Genomic DNA, 27666 nt, shown 5'->3' on the forward strand with positions numbered 1-27666 from the left:
AGCAATCTTCTAGCTCTGAGGCCTATGTGGAGGTAGGAAAGTCAGGACCAGAAAGAGAAGGCTTGGAACCAGAGTGTGAATGAATGTGTACGGATTGGAAGGAAAGAGTGTGAGACCAGTTTTGAGTTGTAGTACTTAAAATCCCCCTAGGAGCTCTAGGAAATGGGGAAAGATTTGGCAATCTTAGGAATTAGACCTAGAAGTGATCTCTTGACATGGGGATGGACTGAAGCTGCAGTAGGAAAAACCTCAGTAACTCTACAAAAATGCAGCAGGAACTACTGAGTGGTACTGCCCAACCAAATGAGAGACAATGATCTTTATTCTGCACTTTTCTGTGGTTAGAAACACTGGATAGATACTGGCAGATATGCTGTGGAGGTACCTGGGACAATCCAGAAATATTAATCTCCATTTCTAATGAATGAGTCAATGCAATTCCAATGTCCCTAAAGTGTTTGAAACTCTTAAAAATTTACTTTCACCAAACCTATTGTCTATTTAGGATTACATCAACATTAGTCAGTAGCATTCTTTGAATAATAAACTAGAGTCCAGCTCCCTGGCAAAACTCACCTTGAACTGCATTATCATTTAGACTGCACCTGAAAACCTCATTAATTTAAATAAGCAATAGAGACTGAAATAAAATTCCGTTCATGCTTAATTCTCCAATGTGGTTTTGAAAAATCTTTCTTCTTTAGCCAGTCTTATGTTACATGCTGGATGGTCTTTGCTTTGACCACCTCATAAAAAAAGGCCCATAAATACTTTCATGTGTTATTTAAACTAGCGGTACTCCCTGAGGCACCATGCTTTTATTTTTAAAAATCCTTTGTGTATTCCTAAAACATTTCTAAACCAGTAGCAGAGGTAAATGTGTATTTTAACCCAGGCAAGCCACGTTCTGTCAATATCAGAACACAAATTTTCTTACTCCATGCTGATAAGAATAAAACATTTTTAGCAATTTCCACTTGATTCATGTGCTTCCCTCCTAAAAGTCAGCAATTTCTCATTTTGAGCCTAAATAGCTGAAATTATTTTTCTTGAGTAGATGCTTTCCAGAACAGAAAATGAACTCCTATTATGCTATAAGCCACACACTGGGAGGGTCTCCCTTTCTGCTTGGAAATGCTTTGAAAGAAGCAAGGAGGTATAAAAGCAGCACCTAGGATGGATGAGAGCTTGCCTGGAGAAGAGTGTCATTGGTACAGGTGTGACTGTAGGCATGTGGAGCAGGTGGGGAGATGGGAATGCAAAATATCACCTGGCATATGAGATGTTTTGTTTTCCCTAACTGACGACTATGGATAGCAGTAGAATTAAGTTCTACTGTGAGCAACAAAAAATACACAGCAATACTGATGGAATATCACATTTAAAAAAATTGAATGTAAAGTAGGATTTAAAGCAAAAAGATTAGAAATTACACAGTCAGAATAGACATCAGGCATTTGGATAAACCCAGATATTCCAGAAGTGCTAGAATGGTTCTTCCACATTCCAGTTCTGCTCCCAATTTATCTTTCAACAGGCAAAGAAAACCCCAAAAAAAGATTTTTTGGCTCGCAGCCTGAGCATACACTTGGCAATTTATAAACTGTGAGCTTCTTTGTATTATCCTAAATTAGGACAGGAATGACATCATCCTGAGTGAGACAGGTATTGTCTTAAATAACTCCTTAAAAGACCCAAGCTGTAGTGCCCCCACAAATATACTGACAATAAAATCAAGAGAGAAAAGATTTCTAGATCTTTTCCTTAGATTCTGCTGGTGCATTGGGTTTACATGGCAGGTAGAAGGGGGAGCTATAAGAATGCCTTCCATAAGAAGCTGCCTGAAGGTTCCCAAGAATCTAGTAGCGCCAATGCCAGATGGTTCCAGGATGGATGTGCTGCTGGCCTGAGCTAAGTCAATGAGAGATGGTGGTAATGCCTCTGTGGTAACATATTTAGGAAGAAAGAAAAGTTATTGTGTAGATGTAATTGTTCTAGGGAAGGAAAGGAGTGAGAATATGTGAGAGAAACAGCTCTGCAGACACCAAGGTCAGTGCAGAAGGAGAGGCAGGAGGTGCTCCACGCAGCAGAGCTGAGATTCCTCTGCAGCCCATGGCAAAGACTGCGGTGAAGCAGCTCTGACCCTGCAGCCCTTGGAGATCCATGGGGGATCAGATATTCACTGCAGCCCACACCAGAGCATCTGGATGCTCAAAAGAAGGCTGTGACCCAGTGGGAGGCCCAAACTAGAGCAGGGTCCTGGCAGTGACTTGCAAACCTTTGGAGAGAGGAACACATGCTGGAGAAAATTTCCTGGCAGGACTTGTGACCCTGTGGAGGACCCACACTGTAGCAACCTTTTCTTTATGGACTGCATCCTCTGGGGAAGGACCCACATTGGAACAGTTAATGGAGACCCGTTCCCTGTGGGATGCACTCATGCTGGAGAAGTTCATTAAGAACTGCCTCCTCTGGGAGGGACCCCACTCTGGAGCAGGGGAAGGACTCTTCTCCCTGAGTAGCAGCAGCAGCAGAAACAATGAGTGATGAACCAACCAACCGTGACCCCTGTTCCCCACCTTGAGAAGGCAAAGCCCCAAAGAATTCTGATTGGTAATAAATTCAATAAATATCCACAAATTGTGTCTGTTTTGCCCATGATGGTAATTAGTGAATGATCTTTCCTTGCCCTTAACTCATGAATCTTTTATAATATTTTCCCTCTCCTGTTGTGGAGGGGAGTGATAGACCATGCTTGATGGGCACCTGGCATCCAGCTGGGGTCAACCTGTCACAGGTAGAATCTCCTCGGACACATGAAGATCAGCTGGTACAAGGGATAGACAAGCTTTTTGTTCATGCAGTTCATGTCAGTGCCCGACAGGTCTTTAAGGTTCCCATTTTTTTAATGGGTGAATTCCTATAAAAAAATTTAAGTTTTTCAGGATAACCTGCCAAGCACTATTTCTTGCTGAGATGCATCACTAAGACTCATTTACAACTTTAGAAGTAGCCATCCTTCTAGATACTATATTTAAGAACAAATGTCACAGAAAAGTGTCCAGATACTCTTTTTAACAGATGTTTAATCAAATGCTCACATTGTCAAGACTTCCTTTCATTTATCCTCACAGTTTTCAAAAAAAACAGACACTGAGGAAAACAAAATAAACTCCCCCGATCCTTCTCCAGACATCTCAGTTACTGGGTAGCCGATCAGGATTAAAAAAAGAAGGAAGAAAAAGATGTTTATGAAGAGCTGAGAATTCCATTTAATAAGGGAGGGAGAAAAGTGGCATTAGAACTGGCCTAATAATACTGGATTTGAAGCAGCTTTTTCTGTAAAACTATTTCTTCCTCCCTCCCCCACACTCAGATCATTCCCTTCAAACAAAAGTAAACCTTTCACAACACCTTTACCCTTCAGCTGGCAGTGTAGCTCTAGGATTCAATTCCAGTTCAGTTCCAGTGCTGGACTGTAATTGTCTGTTACACACCTTGACAGTAGCCAACATGGGAGCCATGGTCAGGAGCAGAAGCAGAGTTAGGAGCTTTGCTTGTAAGAAGCTTTCTCCTCCAGACATGTTACCAAATTCAACAAGAGATGAGGTTCCTCCTTCCCTGCAGAGCCACCAGCCTTGAATTTAGAGGGGTGGGAGAACAAGAAATGTCATCTCCATATATTTTTGTTGTGTGTTCACCAAGGATGACCATTTTCCTTACCTCTTATTGCACCCTATGCATCATTTGGAAAGCCAGACTTAGGCCACAGTGGTACCCTCTAAAGGGACACAGAAATTCATCAGGAGAAGGAGAAGTAGGACTGCCTGTAAAACATGAAGTCTGTTTGACCCATTGGGATGTGTGGGGAGTAAAGAAAATAAAGCAATTGAAATAGAAATAATACTACAAACTAAAATGAAAATATACATACAATAAAACATGGACAGCACCGAAGACATTTGACCTTTTTGTGTGTTGGAGAAATACACAATACCTCACTGTATCTGTAACCTTCCATTGTCCCAGCACTGGTCTATGTATGATGTTTTCCTTACTAAGAGGTAAGAGACTTCAGATACAGTCAACAACTCACTTACCTTGCATGACATGGGGAAATCAGAGGATGCAATCTGGCTGTCCTAGACACTGGAGCTGTACTTGCACTCCTTCCAATACATTGCTGTTGACCCACAAGATACCAGCTCAAACTGGAACATGTATTTCCATGAGGTGCATTGGAGGACAAGGACCTTTTCCTGCTGGCTATATTCACACTTTACTTTCCTAGGCAGCACCCAGGGGATGCACATGCTGTACAACTCTGCACAGGGCTCAGTATTTTAGCTCTGGTGCTGCATGGACTCAGCTGTCCCTGCAAGAGCAGCAGAGGTACAAGTGAAGATCCCCAGTTCAGAGGAGGGTCATACATGGCTGTGCTGCTGTTGGACAAGCTTGGCTGCTCCTGCCATGGAGCACTGCTTGCTCTTCTTCCCAGGGCATTGGCTAAGCCCCAGCCAAATTATGACAAGATATTTCAGCTAACATGCACTCTGAAATGAACCACAAATGCTGGAATGGCATGCAACGTGCTCTCTAAGCCAAAGCACATCTCCTAACCTGGCTGATCCTTTCTCCCAGACTGCTGCCTTTCTTTTAGTTTCTGAGAGACAAGTATTAATTGATGTTTTTCCATTAGTTGTGTTATTCAACCTGTTTTTTAACCTAGCCTAGCCTGGCCTAGCCTTTTATTTTTTAAAGATCCAGAATGGCTGTTATACACCATGCATCCTAAACTACTCTTAAATGAAGGAACACTAGAATGCTTGCAGACTGATGCAGACAGCATCTGGCAAGTTAAATGCTGTGGCAAAGTAGCAGACACCACATGTTAGATTTGTGGACAGAGGTTTTTACCATTATCCTATTTGGTTTTTGGGTCTTTGGTGTTTTGCAGCTGTCCTGATTAGTGTTACTAAAGCATGGTTCTTTTAGATTTACTGTCTGTGCTACAGACCTGAAGATTTGGGGAGTTCTGGCAGAACTGAACATCACTGCTGGTGGAAAAATAAAATTACTCCGTTGCACAGATTCAACTTTGGCTTTGTAGCTTCAAATCATAGAAGTGTCTTTCACTTGTACTTGTTTGCTTTCCTCTTTGAAGCAAAGAAAACTACAAACTGCTGTAGATTTATAAGAATATATAAGGATATCAGAGTTGGTTAGCGCCTGACTGCTATGGACCCATAGTTTATTTTTTTAATAGGCTATATCACTAACATCACAGTTAATCTATATTTTGGAGAATTGATGATTAATTTTATTTATAAATTCAGTGCAGTTGTTTCTTCCTGGCATTGTATCTGTATCTGACAGGTTTAAATTTTTCATGCTATTGTTAAGAAGTACTGTAATGAGTTTGAAACACGGCCTTCTATCCATAGACATAAACACATGATATTATGTTTATTTTACCTAGGCTGCCTTTGGGAATCACTGAACATGAAGACAAAACAGAAAATTCTCCTTCAAGTGAAGATATAAAATGAATGAGACATAAGGACCCGATATGTGACCCAGTGACTTGATTCAAATTTAATTAATAGGAATCCAACCTGTGTAAAAGAGATAATATGCCATGACAACAAGACACAACTCTGCTACTTCATGTTCTTGAAGCATTACTACAACAACTGTGAACACAGGGAATTTACTATTACATAATATCAAAAGACCATGGTCAATGGGGCTGAGACTGCAGACACATGAAGTAGGGCTGCCTATGGAATAGCTTGAGCCCAGCTGTGGCAGACCAGGCCCTGCATGCCTGGCTGAGGCTGGTAATGAGCAAGATGGGCACAGAACCATCTGCTGCTGCTCTGGTGCTCCTTTCATGGTGTCACCTGACTGATACAACAGAAAAGCAGGTGTTGGGCGGCTAAAATACTAATTTCTGCATAAACATGGAATCAAAACAGAGTATCTGATGATGGATGGGCAGGACATATGGTGGCCCTGGGTTTGTTTGGGAACTCCTCATATCCATACTGATACTGACCACAATTGATGCTAGAATTGAAATCCAAGTGACAGGGAATGAAGCACACAGGTTAGAGGTCTGGGAAATGCTTGTTACATGTTTCAGTGTGTTCATGTGCCAGTTCTGATGCCTAGAAAGGCTACCTGGAACAGAGGCTAGACAGAATTAGAGGAATAAAGCAGGTATTTATTAAAAAGCCTCCAAAGGAAACACCTTGGGCAGCACAAGAGCCTGGCCATGGCTCTGCCCAAGATGGACTCAAGATGGACAACTGGTCACGAGTTTTCATACTTCTATAAGTTTTGGTCAGTTCACATATTGGGGTTAATTGTCCAATTACTGCCTCAGGTTATGAAGTCTCATCCTCTCAGATTGCTCTCCTCAATTCACTGTTTATACCTTTTGGGCCCAAAGCTGCAACGGTGTCCTTGGTTCTCAGGCTGGAGAAGGATGGTTTTGTCTAACTAGACTGGGAAGAGAATTCCTAACAATTTACATGAAGTTGAGAGTCAGACTCTTAAAGCAGTACAGAATCTGAAAAATATGAAAGCTAAAACTTAAGGCATCAGTTCTGCCACAAGAATACTGTATCTTAGCTTTTTTTCTCTTAGTTACCCTCTTGCAGATTAAAAATGATATCATTTGGTTATTTAGGTGGATTAGTAAACCTAAAGGCGAAAATCCAAATCTCAATCTCTCTACCAAATTGTGGAGATAATGGGATTTAACCTCAGACTGCATCTGTCCTTCATTTTGACTCAAAGGATATTTGAAGGGGGTCTACTTTCCATTTCCATTTAGAAAGGAGTGGATTAAATTATTTTTTTCCTTTTATGAGAGCCAAAATCTCCCTATACTTTAGACTTCTGAATGAACAGAATGTCAACTTTCAAGTCTAAGGAAGTGTAATTAGCAGACTGATTTGCAGGCAGCATTCTTAGGTCATATTCAGATTCATGTTACACAATGATGCATTTACAATGGTCTATTCTTCTTTTACATAACAATTAGGTCATAATTTCAAATGAGATTTTTATTTCTACAAAATTGCTGGCAATTAGTTTGTCATCTGGATAGTAAAACCATCTGTCCAGAATTATTCCCACCAGGAAACTGAGGGTTTAGAAATCCCCTGTACTTCCACACTTTAGAATGATACCACAAATATTCACCAGAAAGCCACTGTCTAAGAACTAAACCAAGTGCCTTGTGGAACAGACTCCTTTTGCCAGCATGTTTTCAAAATTACTAGAATGGTTTTAGAAACCTGACCAGAGACAACATAACCATTCAAAATCCTGCCAGAGACCTACAAAAGGTTTGAACACCAGTCTATATTTGGTACAGATGAAAGAGTAATTAGAAGGCTGTGGAAAATATTAGTACCCAAACTGTAACTTTTTCTCCACATTTCAGGTGCAGTACTCTCCATCTCAGAAGAGAAGGAAATGCATTATGTACTATTATGGAAGTGTCAAATAGCTTCTGTCTCAGATGTCAATGTTTAAAACTTTGGTGTATCGTGGAATATGGGGAAGGTCATTGCATGATTAGGACAAAGTTAAAATGACAAGAAAAAGGTCATAAAAGATCAGTTTTTCACAGACAAATGTGGGAGAAAATATGTTAAAAAAAAAAACAAGAAAAGAAAGGAAAAAAGGAGAAGGATGAGATCAGTATCTTCTCTCATCACCCAGTATCCCAGCTCAGGACTTGGACTGCTCAGCAGGAAGGAGGATAAACACCAAACCACATTTCCAAGCAAAACATGATTCAAGAACTTAATAAAAGTCTCCACTCAAAGCTCTGGCCTCAGGCTGCCATAGCACTCATCACATTTTTCTTGCTCCTATTCCTAGTGGAAAAAAAAGAGCAAATATTAAGCAAAAAGGCCAGTAAGATTTAGGGGTCTGCACAGTTGCCCCTAATTTTAATTGAAACCAATGGGCAATCCAATGCCTGGAATTCTTAATAGACAGTTTATCTTCAGGTTTTGATGGAAATGTAGTCTTTGACTTCAAGGAATCCCAATTCTGCTTATCTGTAAGAAAGAAAATCACAAAAAAAAAAATTGTTCACAAATTGAATTTCTCAATTGTCATTTAACAAACACCTGTTGCCTGTGTTAAGCAAGAACAGCCAAAATAACAAGGGCACCTTCACTCCCAAGAGGTACTAACATTGGCTCTGTTACCTTCTTGGCACACCCATCGCCTGTTTTGGTTCTTCTGCAGGGAAATGCCCAAGGACAATCAGCAGAATCTTCAGATCTGCTGGTTCACACAGCTACTGGAGCAATGGAAAGAGGAATCAGGTGGCATAAGAGCAAGTATTTGAGAAATTCCATACAAAAAGCTTACAGAACAGTGGATTACAGCTGGACTATTGAAATATCAAAAAGAATGCTAATATTCACAAGAGCTGACTTTCCCCTCCATGTAACTGTTGTTTAAAAGGGATATTGCAACCTTCCTAATTTTACTTTGCTGAGTTTTCCTTGTCTTCTAGAGAACTAAGTATACAGTTTAGGGTTGGTTTTTTGTTCCAAGTCCCCTTTAAAAACTTTCTGTCTTAAAACAAAAGGGCTCCAGGAAGGCTCTTACCAGGGATAAATCTGTATGGTTTAAATTGAATTTCAAACTCTCGTTTTATAAGAAGGTATCAGGAGCAGTCTGAGAGGATTTACCTGCTGTGTAGTGGAAATATTACTGAGCAGACCCCCTGTGACCCCAGATTAGTGACAAATACCAAATGGCATGTAAGTAGACCTCTGATATCCATGATACAGATGCTCTACTGAATTTTAAGTGAGTCACATATAAATAATGACTGCACAGATAGATTTAGGAGCTGGAACATGAATTTAATGCAAAGTTAATAATCCCTTCTGGAATTATAGCATTTCTTGAGGTAAAGGGGAATGTAATGGTTTTGTTTCTATTCAGTTGCTTGTCTTGGTACTGAGAACTGCACTTGTTTACTCTGGAGAGGTGTTTTGCTAGTTTTGGCTGGGATAGAGTTAATTTTCTTCACAGTAGCTTGTATGAGACTGTGTTTTGGCTTTAGGCTGAAAACAGTGTTAGCAATTCAGGGATGTTTTAGTTACAGCTAAGCAGGGCTTGCACAGAGTCAAGGCCTTTTCTGTGCCTCACTCCACCCCACTCCAGCAGTGAGCAGCTGGGGGTATGCAAGGAGCTGGGAGGGGACACTGCTGGGACAGCTGACCACAACTGACCAAAGGGATATTTCCCACCATATGGCATCATGCTCAGCATATAAAGACGGGGAATGAAGAAGGAAGAGGGGGGATATTTGGAGCCATGGTGTTTTCTCAAGTCACCATTATATGTGATGGAGCTCTGCTTTCAGCTGGGATGGCTGAACACCTGCCTGTCCATGAAATTGTGAAGTAAGACCTTGTTCTGCTTTGTTTGTGTGCACAGCCTTGGCTTTAGCTATCAAACTGTCTTCATCTCAACCAATGACTTTCCTCACTTTCCCTCTTCCAATTCTCTCCCCCCTTCAAATGTGAGGGGAGTGAGTGAGTGGCTGCATGGGGCTTAGTGGCCTGAAACCACAGGAGGAAGGAAGACAGGTATTTAGTCCATCCCGTGGATTTTTCTGAGGAGAGCTAAGGGCAGCACTGGATTTGGTGGTGTGAGCACATGCCTCAGAGACAGGAGCCCTGATTTATGTGCCAGCTTCCAGGACTTTCTGTACTTTGCATTAAGCAGCTACAGAGAGGCAAAGTGTTTTTGCTCTGCAAACATCATCCTCACTGAGCTTCACTGAGAGCCTGCACATTTGCACTTCTCTTTTCTTCCTTTCCCATGGAACTCCTCCAGCTCTCTGAGAGGATTAACAGCATGCAGCTCCCACAGAGCTCTGGATGAGGTTGAAAACAGACCTGGCCTAAAGTCACCTGTGTCCTGTGCAAGTGGTCACTAATCACTAAACTTCTGCAGGGATGGTGAGCAGTGGGTGCTGCACAGGACACAGACAGCTCCTGCCATGTTCCTCAGCATGGGCAGCCTCCTGTCCGGCACAGGAAAGGATTCCAGCCATCACTGAGGGGGCAAGATGTGGTGCCCAAGCTCCTGGTAAGGGCAGGATTTTGTGCACAGTTCTGGTGCCAGTAGCTGGCTTCAACAGCTCCTCACTGAGGCTCCCAGTCCTCTCCATGGAGAGCATGCAGGACCAGCCCTGGATGTCCTGCAGGTGGCCAGCCACAGTGACACTTAGCTTTGCTGAGCCTGAGTCCTAACAACTCCTGGTGTGTTCTATGGCAGAGCCAAGAAATTAATTTGTCTTCCTAAACATAATTTTCTCCATTCTGAACAACTCAGCATTCTTCCTCACTCCTTGCTTTGCATTATTTTCTCCAGGATTTATTATCCTACATGTTTCAAATCAATTTATGTTTTGTCTTTTTATTTCTAACTACTTTTCACCTTCTCTGCACTATATCATCTATTACTGCAGTCTCAGCTATTAAACTTAATGTGATATCTAGCTCTCACTTCACTTCCATGTCAAATTTGACATGACTTGCCAATTAATAAAATAAAGAGGACTGGAGCTTCCTTTGCAAATTATTCAACTCCCACTTTAGAAAACGATGCACCTGTGCATAAGAATGGAAACAGCACAGTGTCAAAGGCCAGGCCTTCAGGAAGTAGCAGAGCAGTCCATGCAAAACATTTCTAAGTGAGGATAAGAAACAAAACCCAAGCCACAAATACCTCTTCCCAGCTGAGACACTGCTAGTGCTGGTGAAATGATGGGAAGGGCAGATTGCATACTTGTACCTAGGTCTGACTTCCACATCACCTGGCAACATCATGTGGCTTCCATGAGAGCTGGCATATCTGTATTTAGCTCTAGATAAATCTAAATATTTTATTTTTCTTCTGCTGTTATTCTATTACCATTAGCAGGAACAAACAGCCACTTAAAAACCAGAAATGGCAGTATAGAATATTAATAAAAAACAACCAAAAAATGTCCCTGGTGTATCAGAACTGGTGGAAGTTTATTTATACTCACACAGACTGAAATGCTGACAGTTACAAAGATGGATGATTTGAGTAGTCAAATGTTTATTTATCTTTATTTATCTTTCATAGCTGTGCTGGGGAACAAGGGTAAGGGCCACTTTATATTGCAAACCATTTGCATAAAGTCACTCAGGCAACAGGTTCAATGATACACCATTTTAATTTTGCTGTCATAACAGAGCCTGGCAACAAATATGTCTATCTATATTTGTGTATCTAGCTATATATCTATATGTATGTATATGTATGCATATGTGTGTGTATATATGCACATCTATAGTGCAGAGAAGTTCACACAGCTGATAGGCTGTGGAGAGAATTCAGGGCATGTGCTCCTGAGATTTCCATCTTTGCTGTGTCTTTTCCGGCACATGCAGGTGCGTGCCAGCTGTGCAGAGGTAATGGGGACAGGGCAAGAGTTTCAGCAGGAGCCAGAAGAGGGATGGCAACCAGCCCCCCCTTTGATTTACACCACCCTCCCCTGAGGCCCACACTGAGTTATGTGCTGCTGTCCACCATGCTGTGGCCAACCTGCCATGCACACCATGAAGTTGGTGGGAATGGGTAGCCAAGAGACTGTGGGACCTCTCACTGGTCTCTTGTCCCATCAGATTCCTGAGCATAATCCTGGAAAGATGCTGGGGGCCCATCTAGGAGCACTGGGTGTTCCACTCAGTGACCCTTCCTGGTTACCTGCAGACCCTCTCTGCAGCTGCAGCCTTGTAAGGCTCACACCTCTTCTCTATGTTTTTTCCAACCTGGGAGATGCCTGTCTTCCCCTGGACTTTCCCATTTCCTTCTAGCCCTTTGCCTGCACAAGAGAGCTGGACAGTTTTGGTAGAGCCAGTGCCTGGCTAAAAAGAGAATGGCAAAATTGGCAGCTGTGCAGCCTTGCCATTGACAAAGAACAGGAGGACTGGGACAGGCCTGTGCCTCTCCCTTGGCACATGACACAAAGAAACATGTTTCTTGATATCCATCCTTGAATTATGCAGGGCAGAATTCAACACTGAGAGAAGTGGAAAACTGAAGAGAAAGGCAAAAAAGAATTTCTAACAATATTTTATTGGCTTGCATTGCAAGCATTCTTGAGACAAAGGTACCACTCACTGAGCAGGCATTCCAGTCATGAGAGACATAAATAATAATAATTACTATTTTTAATTTCACTTTCTTGGCACTACCTCAAAGTTACATATGTGTTATTCTTAGAATAGAAACCATTGCAGCTGAACACTTTTATCAGTGAGCATCTAAGAAATGGAAACTTCAAGCAGTTCTGACATGTTTCAAAAAGTGGACCTCAAGTTTATGAGCTGCCTGCATTATCTCCTTCACTCTATAGGACTCCTTGCTTTCTTACAAGATTTTGATTTAAAAAGGGTTTTCAAATGATGCTCTTTATTAAAAAAAAATTTCTGAGTATTTAGTTGCTCAGAAAGAAAGACACTGACTACAGGGGGCATTTAAGTGCTTACTTCATTACACTAATTTCCAGCATCATTGGTGCTGTGCTGAAAACATTTAATTCAGCTCTGAGCATGCAACTTCCATGGTGGTGCCAAGTATGTAGAAGCAGGTCCTTGGATTTGCTTCCATTTGTTAGATCTCACTAGACCAGCAAGTGAGAGTTAACCTGCTGGCAGCCAAGGCTCTCACTGATGGGCAGAGAAGCAATGAGGGATCTTCACCAGACCATGTGTGTACAACAAAACGATAAAACTGCTATAAAATGGTGGTCACTGGCATTCTTCCCAATTTAAAGGGCAGCCCTGCTCTATGCTTGGTAAAGTTAAATGCCAGTCCTGAATTCCCAGATGTAGAGGCCTGTTAAACCTCAGAGGATGGGACTTGTAGCCCTGAATGAGATATCTGAATGGCAGAGTCATCCATTCATATGGATTGCTTTGGATGACAGAGGCACCATGAAGTTCAGGCATTTGCTGTAAGTAACTCAGAGACATTTCCAGGACACCAAGGCCTTATTCTGCACTGAACTTCTCTAGCTGCTGCTGATAAACAAAACAACTGCTGCTCATCTAACCGAGCCTTCTGTAAACTAGTTGCAAGTATTCTTTAACCTGCTTAACATCTCAGCTGGGCACCAGAAGGTGAATAACTTCTGTGTCTTGAGACAGCAAAGAGATGAGAGATGTCTCCTCATTCCCAACCCAGAGGGCAGAAATATCACAGACTTGCATACAAGACAATTTTTTAATATGTTCACAAATCAATTTTATTAATTTAAAACAAAATTAATGAAGAAAAATTCTGTACACAATTGTGGACACAACACACTTTTTGTACAATAAGGCCCAGATAAACTGTTATTTTTTCAGTCCGCAAATGACTAAAAATTGAAAAGAGCCAAAGAAAAAAAAAGACAACCAATCTCCCCCATCACTGTCTACTTTGCTTGAGGAAAGAAAAGGCTAATGATAGTCTCAATTCTAAAAACCATCCACAATGTGCTTTATGCACGTACGTGAGTCCAGCATGAGTTGCAGAACTCATACTGGGTAAAGTAAAGCACACGTGCAAGTCTTGGTAAGATAAAAACCTCTCTGTTGGTACTAAGGCAATCCACAAATATTTTATTCTAGCAGCAATGTGATTCCTCCAATAGAGAAGGGTGTTGATTTGTAGCTACATTGGTGCTCTGTAGCTTTGCAGGTAGCTGTTTTGAGGCTGGTGGTTTTTTTAAAAAAAATGAAAGAAAAAACCCAGAAAATTAACAACAAAGGTGAGGCTTCTTTTTAATAAGATATTTAACTGGGCCAAGGGAATTGGTACAATTCAAGCCAAAAAAAGTCAGACTAACAGTTCATTTAACCAAGTAGCTCAAAGCCTTCAAGATCAGAAAAGTCACAAGTCACAGACAGACACGGTCTAGGTTTGTCCTTTAAGTTAGTACAGACAAAAGCAAATTTTAACTCCTTGTTGATAACCATTTCAGCATTTCCATTGCCGGCAATGGATGTTATATCTTAGGAAAATCTGACTCCTGGTGGAAGAGGATTAAAAAACTTAAATGTATATGAGCATTCCTGTTTAATTTTTCCAAAATATTCCCATTTCTAATTTCTAAAAATATTAGTGATGATAATTTCCTTCATTTTTGGATGAGACAAAAGCTATTCAGTACCAAGGTTCCAGTTTAAGTTACATCTTAAAATATATTTGTGTTCTTTCTCTACTACTTTATGGAATGAGCTCCTAATTAATTTTTTAATACTCTAAGAAAGAGTTAATATGTTAACTTTAAAAGAGGAAACAAAAAGACAATAAAGGCTTCCTCTTCACTTGGGTTTTATCTGTATTTGCTTCAACCAGGGGGGACACACAAAATCAATCTTTTCATAATCAGAGGGGGTGAGAGAAGAAAATGGCAGAGAAACAGCTGAGAACAAAACCCAGTTCCTATTGACACTTGACATCCATGCTTTTGGTCTTGACAAATTTATCTAAAAAAAAATCCATTATCTACATATTTATATCCAACACATTGATAAGGCACTGCACAAGTTTGTGCACACGTGGCCTCATTCTTCACCAACAAGGCGTTACTATCTTTCAATAGCATTTACCTTAACAATATGTAAAAGAATCATTCATTATTACAAATTTACACAAAAAATTCTTCCTGTACATGATTGTCTCAGTGATGTACCTATTAGTTTAAATTAGACATATTTTAAACTACTCTGTAATGTGCTAAAATCAAAAGTAGTTGCTGTACCATAAGGCAAAGGCTTATAATAGCCTTTAATCCTATTATACATATCCTCAGTTATATGATGTCAAAATACAGTCTGTTCATAAATAAGTAAAGATGTACAGAGTACCCTGGGTATGAGAAACCAAAACGTAAACCTTCTTTATAAGAAAATTACTCCACTGGTATTTTGTAAAATCTCAGTCTTCATTGTGCAATCAAGTTTGCTGTGTTGAAGAAATCGTGTGTGTCACATTGAAGAGGCTAAAAACTACAAAGCATTTGCAGGTCCTTTTTCTTTTCTTCACAGGTATGAACCTCTTATTTCCTTTTCTTCTTCTTTTTTTAAATTTTTTTTCCCATTTTATTTTTTCCTTCTCTATTTCTTTTTGGTAGCAAATATGGTAAAGATGAGTTGTTCAAACACTCGCATGGCTTATTTTGGTTGGGCTGGCAGTGCCGGAGCCAACAGCTGTTCTGAAGAAAAGGACTTGCTCCTCTGTTCACTGAAAGGGCAAGGGTTAACCCCGACTGCAGCTGTACGTCAACATGCTGAAATCACAGAGTTCTGTAGTCCAATGCTGACACAAGACACAGGCATCTCATCCACGGGCAGAAGGAGGCTCTGAGGTTTGAAAGTGCTGCTGAGCTGCTACAAGTACTCCAGTTCCAAGGCATGGTGAAGGGCCATAAGGTCAGAGTGGCTCGAGATCCTCCAAAATGGCATAGCATGCTGTGAACAGCACAGACAATATGTAAAAACAACCCCAAGCATTCTGGTATTTAGATGCACCCTTTGTCTTTCACAGGGATAAGAGAACACTTGGGGGAGAGAAAAAGAGCTCTTAAAACTTTGAATCCTCCATGTTTATGTCTGGTTTCTCTGACCCACACCCTAAGCATAAATTCTCAATAACAACACATCTATTTACAATAGGAACTACAGCAAACACATCAGGAGATCATAAGGTGGGGAGGGGCTTCTAATCTCTTTATATGAAAAACAGATTTCAGAGCACTGCAGAAGAAAATATTACTCTGGAAAAAAAGAAATCAAATAGCATACACATGAAGCATGTGGGTAGTTTCAGGAAGGAAACAGAAAGAAAATAAAGAAAGTGAAAGTGTTGTTTACTCTCAAAATGTATTTGCTCCTTGTAAAAAGCTACTCTTGGCAGAAGAGTTAAGAACAGAGAAATGGTGATTCAGAATAACTCATGTGTTGCTCACATCACTTTGAAAAGATTTTTATCCCAGTGGCTTGTGTAACATTGGTCATTGCTAACACTGATCTTAAAGCATCTTTTCCATGTGGGACATTAAAATAAATACATCTTTTTTTCCTATTAGTTGTAATAAAATCTGTCTGTAGCACAAATACTTTTGCAAAGAACCTGAATAAACCAAAACCACAAGTCCCAGGAAAAAGCACAGATCACCTCATTCATGATGGGTAAAAATCTGCTTAAGAACTACCTTTATATTTGAAACTGGGGGTTATAATGTCAACAAGAACTTTTGCATAAATTAAAAAATAAGAAAAAAGAGCTTTTGTCAGGAAATTATCCAATGGGAAAATAGTTTCAATTCAACAGTATTCTGAAGGCTAATATGATTGTGTTCACCTTTTCATCGGATCGGTTTGTGTCCTGGCATCTTTAGGAGGCAAACCACAAGCAATTAATTATCACATTAGCTTCTAAGTTCCTCAACCATTTTTATCTATGATTTTGCAAAGAGGCTTTCATCATCTTACTTCAGCAGCTCCTGAGTAAATTCCTAATTCCACTGAAATCAGTGACAAAACTCTATCTCCTCTGTCACTTTTATTCTGCTTTCCTTTTTTCATTCTGGTCTTCTCAAATTTTAAGTTAGAGAAAAATTTTGAAAACAGTCTTAAACTCACTGAATTCAGCTGCACATTTACTGTAATTTCTGTACCTGTCTCAGAAGGCAAACACCTTAACACCCAGCCTATCACATCCTCTTTGATATGACACCTGATTCGAATGAAGATGCAATATGGATGCATCAACACGTGCCCACATTCAGAGTATGCCCAGATTCTAGAACAAAGGAATTTCTTCAGGAAGAAAACATAATGACCCCCAAGAAAACACCATTGTAGCAGTTTCTGTTCTGGTTTGCTTTGCTTTAGAGTATTAGAAAGCCTTGAGAAACAGCTGACTGAATCTCAGCTTAAAGATAAATTCATGAGTAATGGCTGACAATGGAGACAACAAACCAAACAAAATTCAGAGAGATAATAGAGGTATTTTTTTAAAATGCTTGTGATATTTCCAAAACACTTTTATAGATGGATCTTTTCCTTAAGAAGGAAATGTTAAACACTACAACACTTTTTTTCCATACATCTTCAATCTGGACTTCCACTGTACTGTTTCTATGCTCCACCAGCTACAGAAAGCAGATGCACTTAGCTCACTCAGTTACAACTCCATGCCCCAGGATCTTTGTTCCCTGTTACGTTATATAGGCAGCCTACTCTCTGGGCTCTGTCAGGCCAGACATTGCTGTTTTCCAACTCACAGATTTCCTAAAGATGAACTTCTTGCACCATGTTCAGGAAATGAACCAGCAAGAGCAATACAAAATAAAAATTACTAGCCATGCCATTCTCTGGATTTTGCAAAAGCTTCTGTGCACCTCTCTAAACTTAGGCTGTAAGATCTTTCTGGCAGAATTTGAAATATCTGATAGGGATACTACATCAAGCACAAAGAGTCACAGGTTTGTGCCTGCAACAGGTCCATGCTGTGTTTGCCAGATGACTGCACAGGTCAGCAACGCTCAGCAGTGCTGCCTCCTTTTCGTGGGAGGTTGCAGCTTCCCTTTTCTCTCTCACACCCCTGTCAGGCGGGACACAGCTGGTGTCCCTGATAGCCAGCCATAGCTCCCTGCTCCTCCTCTTAGTCAGCTTGGCAGCAGGTCTGCTTTAGCCACTGGGTCAGGGAGGTGTAAACAGCACACCTATGATGTGGCTGGCAAAGACTTTGGTGGACACCTGTCTATGCAAAGAGTCTCTGCAGAAGCCAAGAGTCAGTGACATGGATGCCTTCCAAGGCCAGGCAGCAAACCAATGAATAGGGAAACCTATAGGAATAAATTCTTGGCTTCCAGCTCCCACTCCATGCAGTTCCAGCTTTATACTGCTTCCCTAGTAACAACCTCAGCATCACAGAGCATACACACACCAGGCAGATAGAGCAGTTAAAGACTCTGATTGATTTAACAGAAGGTTTAGCTTCTGCTAAATCAAATTACAGCACCTCGTGCTAGATGCCCATGTGCAATATCGAGTTTTGGATTACCCTGTTTATGGGTCAGCTGTTGATGGTCAGATTTTAAACCAAACCTGTTAGCACTCATTATTTTGACTATATATTTCTATCTCAAATTCAGTTAATTGTCCTCTGCTTTATTTATGTCTGTCTGTCTGTGAAAGGAATATACCTATATTTACTCCATGCAGTTATAGCAGCGAAGTGTGGAATGACAATAGAGAGTCTCATGAAAAAAAGGAGGTTGTGTAAATCTCAGGATTATAATTATTTGAAAGAGAACCTTCAGTTCTCTTTCATGTAGGTCTAAAGGCCAGCTGCACACTCCTGAGAAATAAAACATGCCAGGAACACGGTGGCTGCATGGGGCTGGAATCTGCTCTGATGCCCTGGGCATGGCTGAACATGGCCAATTCAGTCTGACCCTGCACTACAGCCTTCAGAGCTGTGAGGAGGGGAAACAAACCTGATACAGCTCTATATATATCTGTATGTTTGTGTGTATATATAGAGCCTCACACATATGTGTTCATATATATGCCTGTGTTTTCATGAGGCATGTATGCTAATTTTCACCCCATCTAAGATAATGACTGTATGAAACTAGAACCTTTAAAGTAACAAAATTATCATACACAACCTTACCTATTATTTCTGTATTAACATGCATTGTTGATTCACAACTATTCAGCCATGTCAAAAGTGGCAACACTCCCATGAGATGGAAGTACATTTTCTCTTGCCAAATGACTTGAGATCATTTGAGAGAGCAAGAGACCCTTTGTATATATCTGTACTAAATATTGCCTTTAAAAAGCCATCCCTACCAACACTTAGCACACCCCTGTCATGCAGAACACTTCTATTCTGAGCCAAGCAAGAAATGCTAATCTCACATTTGCTGCTGCGGGAGAATGGATGACAAATGCTAACCACTAATAAATAGGTGGTGAAACTGGATGCATTAGTATCTAATGGAACCCTAAGTCTACTATTTCAACATATTCCAAGTAAATATGAAGCATTTGTCTTTAAAAATCATGAATTGTTTGGTAGATGATACTGAGTAATAAAACATCTATGAACTTTTAAATTATTTGATTTTGATGATATTTTGAAATTAAATATGGTGGCAAAATTTGGATTTTAATGTAAAAAGCATAAAAAATGAAACTACAAATTTAGTAAGCCTAATAATTAGAGTATTATTAAATAATCCAAGATATTAAGCTATTTTATTTCTGAAATTGAAGTAATTTTATTTTCAGCATGTACCTACTAAATGTACAAAATTTCAGCTATTTTACTCCACAAAATAGTGTTGCTATTTTTACACATGCAGAACAAATCCATATTTTGATAGCAACACCAAAAAGTGCAGATTATCCTCTATCCTCCATCCCTTAAATGAATACATATTTATACAAAAAAACTTACTCCTGAGATTTGAGATGGATTTGAATAGAAAACTCATCAGTTTTTGTCATCTTTCATGGTATTTTTATTGTATTCCTGCCAGATTTGCTAAGCACCCCTCTTTACTTCCTACCCCAGACCTGACCAGCACAGTGTGACTCTGAGCTTAAAAGCAGTGGCATATTGGATACCCATTTATATTCTATTTATTGCTCCACAAAGATTTATGATTTTTCCTCCCAGGCAGCATGACCATTTTGGAGACAAAGGAGAAGCCCATTTGACTAGGCTCTCCCGAATCACCTGATGTAAAATCCAGCTCCTCAGTGCAGAGGAGCCTTTGTCCATCTCACAAATTAGAAATCCTTTGGAGAATTCTCCTAAGCAGAAAAACTCAGGAGCTGGGGTTTTTCTGTCTCATTAGTATTTCCTGAATGTGTCTCCAAAGGCAAAGGCAAAAGATGAGTACAAAACACAACACAACAAAACAAAATAACCTCCAAACCCAAAACACAAAACAAAGCAAAGCAAACCAAAATGCCGAGACAATGGGGTCTCTGGCAGAAGCCTCCAGACCCTTGTATTGAGAACAGCTGTGTCACTGCAGTGGCACTCTGAGGGGGTGACTCTGACCCACACTGGTGCCAGCAGCTCCAGGGCACCCTTTGGACTTTCACACTGGCTTCTCTCTGCCCTCCTCTCCCTCTTTTCCGGGGGAAGCTGATATGAAGGTGGCAACCTTTGTGTGAGCCCTTGGTGTTAGAGCCAAGCTCATGGGCTGCTGCACTGACCCGGAAGGGTACAATCACTCCTCAATCCACAGGGCAAACATCCTGAGAGTTTAATTGTCTCATCAAACATTTTGCTGGAAGTGACAGCTAAACAAAGGTGTCAATATCATAGTTCGACTAATGCTACCAGAAACGTAACATTGTGCAGTTTTCTCAGTGTATTATGTTTACTTACATCAACAAAAAGAGGCATTTTATTAACAAACTGTTTATCCTAAAAATGTTTCTCAATAAAGCAATGATCTTTTAAGTGGCATTAAGAAATTTCTATTATTGAATTTTTATACTAATGACAATAATAAAAAGATTTTAAAAGTTTATTTTATTTTCCTACTGCTATATTGACTCAATATTTTCCATCAATGAAGGACACACATGAAAATCTTATTATATGATGAAGGAATTTATAAATGATTGGTAAATTATTTTTAATAATTTAACATTAACTTTCCTACCTCCTAAGCTGGAAGTTCAACTTTTTTTAAATCCACTGAATGAACGTAGAATAAAAAAAATCTCTAATTATATTGGCTTGAATTTATATGATCACTTGAAAAGACCCATTACAGTTTACATGTAAACAATGAAGTGCTATCTAAAGAAAGTTGTGCTGGTTATGCTCTAAATAGTGTAAAGAAACACACATATGCTAATGGCTTCACCTCAGGCCAAAGCCCTTCAGAAAACTACTGTGCAAAGGTAACAGAAGACCTGTCCCTTCTCTGGAGAAGGCCACAAAACCTGACATGCTGATGGGAAGCAAGGCAAGAAGGAACCAGCTACCAAAATTTAAGGGTAAGCATGACAATGGGGTACATCACAGCACAGTTATGCCACTCTGGATTGAGATGCTTTGGGTAGTTTTGGGGAGGCAAAGCTTCTGTTTTGTTTGTGTGCTCTCCAGAGAAGGTTTCTACACTTGAAGGATGTGAAGGAAAAAATTAAAAAGACAAAGCCTGCATTCACAGTGTGAAATGGTGATTTCTTATTTGGTGGAGTAAGAAGCAGGACAAGAATCGCAGAAGCATTTTCCTAAATCAGATTGATAGTTTATGCAGAAAGGCAGGGCTGCTGGTCTACTTATTGACTTCTCTGGCATTGCTGCAGCAGATAATTTAATCCAGAGCATCTAACATGCTTTCAACCTGAAAATTCCTTCCACCAGGAAAGAATACACACAAGTAATTGCACAAAGGAACTTTCTATACTGCTACTCCTCTTAGTGACTGGAAAGGCTTTCTCTTACGCTTTTCTGAATCATGTTTCCTGTTGAAAAAGGCATTGGAATAGATAATGTTACCAAAGGAACTACTTCTGCCATTATCATACGCAACACTATTTCACCAAGCAACAGAAAAGGAACAAAGAGAAGGAATTTTTTTTCCTCCTGATCTTAAATACAGCTTTTAAAATGTAATCATTTGCAGCGGGAAAACATTTCTCTGCAAAGATGAAAGGCATTTCTGAAGGAGAAAGGAGCAAACTGTTCCGCCAAAGGGATATATGAAACTGAGACTCTGCAAAGTGCTGGGATGAGCCGGGAACCTACCCGCAAGGCTTCAGGGGCACAAAACCCAGATTTCATGAAGCAAAACCAGTCAATGGTTGTTAAAACGCCATGTGGACTAATTAGTTTCACTTTTCCAATTTAGAAAGTCACAGTGGAAAGAGATAGAAGTATCACAGAGAGTTTTGTGATGAAAAAGCAGCTGTGTAAAAGCAATTTATCTGCGAAAGGCAGCAAGAACAAAAATGCCCATTTTCCTGCTCTTTCTCCTATTATTCAAATAGCCAAGGTTATGCCTCATTCCTCCAAGCAAAGAGTGTGTATCTGCAGACTACCTAGGGTAGTTTTTTTAGCAAGACTACAAATAAAGCCTATTATCTGTGAATGGAAAGTGTTGCTTTTGATACAGCTTAATTCACATTGAAAAAAACCCCATTTTTTCCCTTCTCAGTGGGAAGCAAAAAATAATAGACAGTCAAATAGTATTCTCTGCTCAGTTATCTGAGATTATGAATGCATGCCAAGCCACAGGTTGTTGTCTGAACGAAGAATCCAAATTATGGACACACAAGAAAACGGAAATTCCTGTCTACCTACTCCAGTCCTACATGTCTTTTTAAGGTGTGACATATACGTATTTCATACAGTTAAACAGCACACTGCCTTTGATCACTAAGAATCACCATATTTTGCTTACATTCATAACATCCTATGTGGTATTTTCGGTTGCCAAGGAAAACAGAACTGTTAGTTCTTGGCACAAAAACCAGGGCCCATTTTCTGGCCCCTTTTTGAAATGCATCAAACATACATAGTTTAATGTGTCTTTTGGAGAACAGCAGGGCAAATCATTATCTATAGGCTTACCTGGCTTTCTACTAGATATAGTCAACACAAATTTTATAAGGCAAAGACATTCAACCTAAATGTCAGTGCATTCTGTCCCATGCTGAAGAAAAGACCATTTTCCAGACTCTTGAAACCAACCCTCACCAAAAGAAGGTCATTACCTTTTTTGCACCTTGTTCTTCTTCGACACCATCTCCTATAACAACATACACTACTTTTCTTCCAAATCTTTGAATTATTCGCTCAAAACAACTTTCCTTTCCTGAAAGAAAAAGATCAGACTATTCAGGGTAGGTGGTTATGGGATGTCATCAAATAAATAACTTTTTAGCCTGGATCTCCCCAACCCTTGGAATTCTTAAGTAGAGCTACAATAATGAGAAGAGTCTGTCCCTCAGGATGGTGTATCAAGGCTGATTGCAGCATAGACAGCGTACTAGAGCTCCACAATATGACCTTTCTTGTCTCATTCCCTAATATGACACAGGTTTTGTGGGGAAATTCACCACCAGGAGAATTATCTACCATTTGTTTATGACCAGTAGCGTGATTTGAGTAAATTGATTGAAGCTGAGTTGAAATTCTAGCTTTTTCTCCAAAATTTGTGACATGATTAATCACAGCTCCTAAAACAGTAGTACCTTGGCTTAGAAGGTCACTCAAAAGATTAAGATTTAAATGCCTGTAATCCAATACATGGGCCATGTCCTTGATCCTGCACTGGGATCCATTCATATAGGTCATTCCTTCCCTGCACACACCTAGGGAAATTATCTCAGTGCTCCAGCCCTACGCACAAGTACCACAGAATCACAGAAATGCTAAGGGTTGGAAGGGACCTTAAACTCATCTAGTGCCAACCCACCCTGGCATGTGCAGGGACACTCCCACTATAATAGGTTATTTAAGGTTATCCAAGGTTATCCAGGTCATCCAAGGCCTTACCCAGCCTGGTCTTGAACACTGCCAGGGTTGTGGCATCCACAACTTCCCTGGGCAACCTGTTTCAATGTCTCACCATCCTTACAGTAAAGAATTTCTTCCTAATAGCTAACCTAAATTTCTTCTCTTTCAATTTGTACCCCTACTGGGAACTTTCAGGTACAGTACTGAGAAGGCAAAAGAAAGCAAAAGCCTAAAGTTGAGTTTTCCCAAATGTCCCCATTATGAAAGGTCACTTTAGTCTGGCCATGGGATATACTGAGTGTCTACAGCAATGGATGGGAAGATTTGTGGTTTATAAAATAGTTATTTCAGCTAAAGAACAATAAAAGCGTAAGAAAAAATAGGCTGGAAATTAAATAAAGTTTTCTAGACATTACAGAAGCCAAACTACTTAATGACACCATTTGACAGTAGCACCAGGCATAAGAAACCTCCAACACTAAGCTGGAACAGTGTTTGAATATTATGAATCATGCCATGTCACAAAAATCTCATGGTTTCTTGTGACAGTCAGTGACAGAGCACATTTTTCCAAAACCACCCTTCTACCCCATATATGTGAAGTCACAAGTGAAGATTTATTAAAATATGTTTTAATTAAAATGTGTATTTAAAGCATTATATTTCAAAGCTATAATTTACTATAAAGTTTTGATAGAGGGCACTATAACTTTTATATTCAGGAAAAATTTTAAATATTTTATGGGAATGCTTTCTAATTTCTCTGTAAAACTATGAAACAATTTTGTTTTGTCTTGTTAAAAAAAAAATCAAAAATATCCCACTATTTGAGCTTGCTGTATTATACTTAAGATACTTAAGAACAGATGAAAAATGTGTTCTTGTGTCCCACAATTATGAGGGAATCTGAGACAGAACAGATATGTCATAATCACATTAAAAACTACAAACAACATTGCCATCTGGTCTGGGGTACTTCTACATACTCAGAATAACATCTTTCATACTGAACCAGAAAACAGAAATAAACATTTGCCAGGCTGAAGCTTATTACAGTCAGTATGAAGAAACTTAAATAATTACATTTTGCAGCAAAACATTCTTGCTTCTGGTAAATTGTTTACCAAAATTTTCTCCAGAGCCCATGAAAACAAATAAGCCAGGGTTTACCTTTACAGAATTTCTCCTACTGCTGCTTCAGGGAGACTTCAGTGTTCTGTACTTACTGCCTATTAAAAACCCTTCTCAACTGCTACACAGCCCCACAGTTTTGAGAAATGATGAAAATAAGCAATTTTTTTAATATTTCTTCCTAAGAGAGACTGTACCACTGTTAATAGAGCTATAAAAAACTTTCTGTGCTGGATCATCACACATTCAAAAGCACTTTTAGGATGCTTTAGCAATGTTTCATGAGGATCAGGTGTTACTAATCTCTGTTTTTACTACAGTGAAAGCAAGTTAGAATTAAATATAGACTACAATACCTTTTCTTTTTAGAAATACAGCTTTAAATGTATCACAACATGACGAAAATAGCTCACCTATTTTAGTTGCACTGTAAATATTCTCTATGGGAAATACAACCCCTAGTCCGTACAACAAGACTTTTGCCAGAGCTGGAATTAGCTGAGTAGTTGTTACGAGAATATTCACACAGTTTGTCCTACGGAAGAGAAAAATGCAAATATCCTTTTTTAACAAAACAGAAAGAAACAAAAACAAAACAATAGAAGGAAAATCTTACCCCTCCCATCAGAACCCCTTCAACATTATTATCACCACTTAAAAAGAATATTTTTTTTTTTACCACTGTATCGAGGAACAAGGTGCGGCATGGTCAGATCAGAATAAGAAACGAGGATAAGGTCCTCCAGCTTCAGCATTTTGCCCACCACACCAGACAGCCTCTTCCAGATTATCCTCAGACATGCTAGAGCTTCCTTCCTACTCTCAGTACTCACCTCGAATGTATGAGGGTGAGTGCTTTCAGTGCAAGTGTTAACCAAGAATCTGTCAAAGCTTCAATTTCTGCTCTCAGTTGTAACCAAGCCTCTCTTTTTGCTGGACCAAGAAGACCTGTGGAGTAGACAAGGGCATGTCTGCACTGGTACTAAGTAGTGCTCTGTCATTTTCCTTTGCTTTCACCAGCTCAGACAATGTTCTGCACGTGGCAAACTAAGCAGCTCACTAAACACTCCTAGAAAGGAGTAGAAACCAGTTCTTCCCATTTAAGACCTCTAATAATCCGTGTTAGTTAGACGCTCCAGAGTCACTTGCCTCCAACGTTGTTTTTGTAGGTGTTGTATATTTCTTTTACTCGTCTGTAGCGGAAGGCCAGTTTCCGCATCCAGTCCACTCCTCCGCGCACGCCGGTGGCCAGGCACAGGTTGGCGCTGGTGGCAGCCGCGGGAAAGCCGTCAGTTCCAAAGTTATACGTGCTAGGCAGGGATAAAAAACCCCACGGATTAATAAAAGGCAACAGGCTGCATTGAACCACCAGCTATCCACTTGGCTGGGCAGCAAAGAAGACAGCTAAAAGAGAGCACGCTGCTGTGAGCATTCCAGCAGCCCATCCCTTGCCCAGGAAGGAATTTGCAAAGTAACTTTTTATCTCTTGTACCTTAAATCTTGACCGTTGTCATCCGAAGACACATCGTCAATGTGAACCTGGTCGCATTCCTAAGGTGACAGAAAGATTTTATAATTTTCTTGATTTTGCATATTTTGAAAACAAAGCTATTAAAAAAAATCTATGACCAATCTAGTCATCAGGGATATTTTTAATTGTGGAAATCAGTAGATGGCAGTCTTGTTAAAACAACTATTTTACCTATTCCTTGTGCTCATTTCTTGGAATAAATGCACACCGTCATTAGCTACTACTGTTAAATGGCTTTCCAAAAACACATTTTTGTGTTTAGAAATGAAAGTGGTTAAAAACAATTAGCATATGTGTTCCATAAACGTTCTTGTAGCCTTTCAGGTACCTTAAAACATCATGCTGCTCAAAGCTGATTCAGTCAGTGCATAAGTGTAACTGAAACCAGACATTTTGGTAAATGTAACATATTAGAAAAATTAAACCTGATGCTAACCGCCAATGAAATTATGACCTCTGATTGCTGTTGAGCCACACACCAACACAGCCTGAGGCCAGTGTTTCAGAGGAGTGCAGATGAAAAATCTGTTCCTAGTTTGCCATTCATTTGAGAGTTGTGAGTTCCTTCTCTCTCTTTGGTCTTAGTGCATGAAAGCAGCATGCAAAGATGAAGAAAATCTGAACAGAAATACCCAAATCAAACCATCTTTCTTCAGCTGCTTTTCTGCAAACTAACATAATATATTAAAAATTAGCTTTCTCCATCACTAAATTAAAAATTGCAATGTATATTGTTTATCCACAAAAAATCCATTAAAACATTATATTAACATTTTAACTGTTGGCAGGAAAACAAATAAACCTCTGACACTTTAGATCAATATCAATTCAATGCTTGTAACAATAAGGGATTTCAATTATTTTAATAATTTCCTCCTCTGTCTCCTAATATGAAGTCCTATAACAAGTATGATCTATTTTAAATATGAAAATGCTGCAATTCTTTATTTTTGTGTTGCTTTCCTCTGAACAAATTTTTCTCTCTCCATGGATTTGTGAGGAAGGGAGGGAAGATAGAAGTGGAAAGAAACTCAAACCAGCTGTTCTCTAACAGAATTAAAATCATGACCCTCAACCCTTTTTCTAAAACATCTATTTTCCAGCCAACCCTCTCCCAGCAAGCAGCAAGCTCCAAGGAGGAAAAGACTTTGACCCTGTAACCTTCTCCTCCTCTCCTGAGGTCAACAACCTCAGATAAGAAAAAAGCTGAAGAAGCCTATGTGGCCTCACATGGTGGCTGTGGATTCTAGATTTTTAAAAACATTGGTTTACAAAAAATGCCTCAGAAACTTGAAATGTTTTGAAGAACAAGGTGTGGTCTTTTGCACTTGTACAACATATTCTTACCGTAATGCTTACTCTTCTGTATCTTATGCATAGGTAGCTTGTGCTATAGAGAGAGGTAGGAGTGACAACCAGCA

General features: G+C 39.7%; 1 protein-coding gene across 4 annotated transcripts in view; it reads right to left on the minus strand.

Annotated features, from left to right (window-relative positions):
• Positions 1–12284: 12284 nt before the first annotated feature.
• EYA1 (EYA transcriptional coactivator and phosphatase 1) overlaps positions 12285–27666 on the minus strand; it is a 159752-nt gene continuing 144370 nt past the window's right edge. For all 4 annotated transcript variants that reach the window (XM_071420946.1, XM_071420940.1, XM_071420962.1 and 1 more), the window contains 6 exons: positions 26207–26265; positions 25864–26024; positions 25548–25662; positions 25128–25249; positions 22839–22939; positions 12285–15545 (listed from right to left, as the gene is read on the minus strand). In XM_071420946.1, coding sequence (XP_071277047.1) covers positions 15465–15545; positions 22839–22939; positions 25128–25249; positions 25548–25662; positions 25864–26024; positions 26207–26265 — 639 coding nt within the window. In that variant the 3' untranslated portion in view covers positions 12285–15464. The remainder of the gene's footprint in view (positions 15546–22838; positions 22940–25127; positions 25250–25547; positions 25663–25863; positions 26025–26206; positions 26266–27666) is intronic.

This window comes from Agelaius tricolor, unplaced genomic scaffold, assembly GCF_023055355.1.
Source record: "Agelaius tricolor isolate 1412-34295 unplaced genomic scaffold, bAgeTri1.0.p SCAF_2, whole genome shotgun sequence".
Lineage (NCBI taxonomy): Eukaryota > Metazoa > Chordata > Aves > Passeriformes > Icteridae > Agelaius > Agelaius tricolor.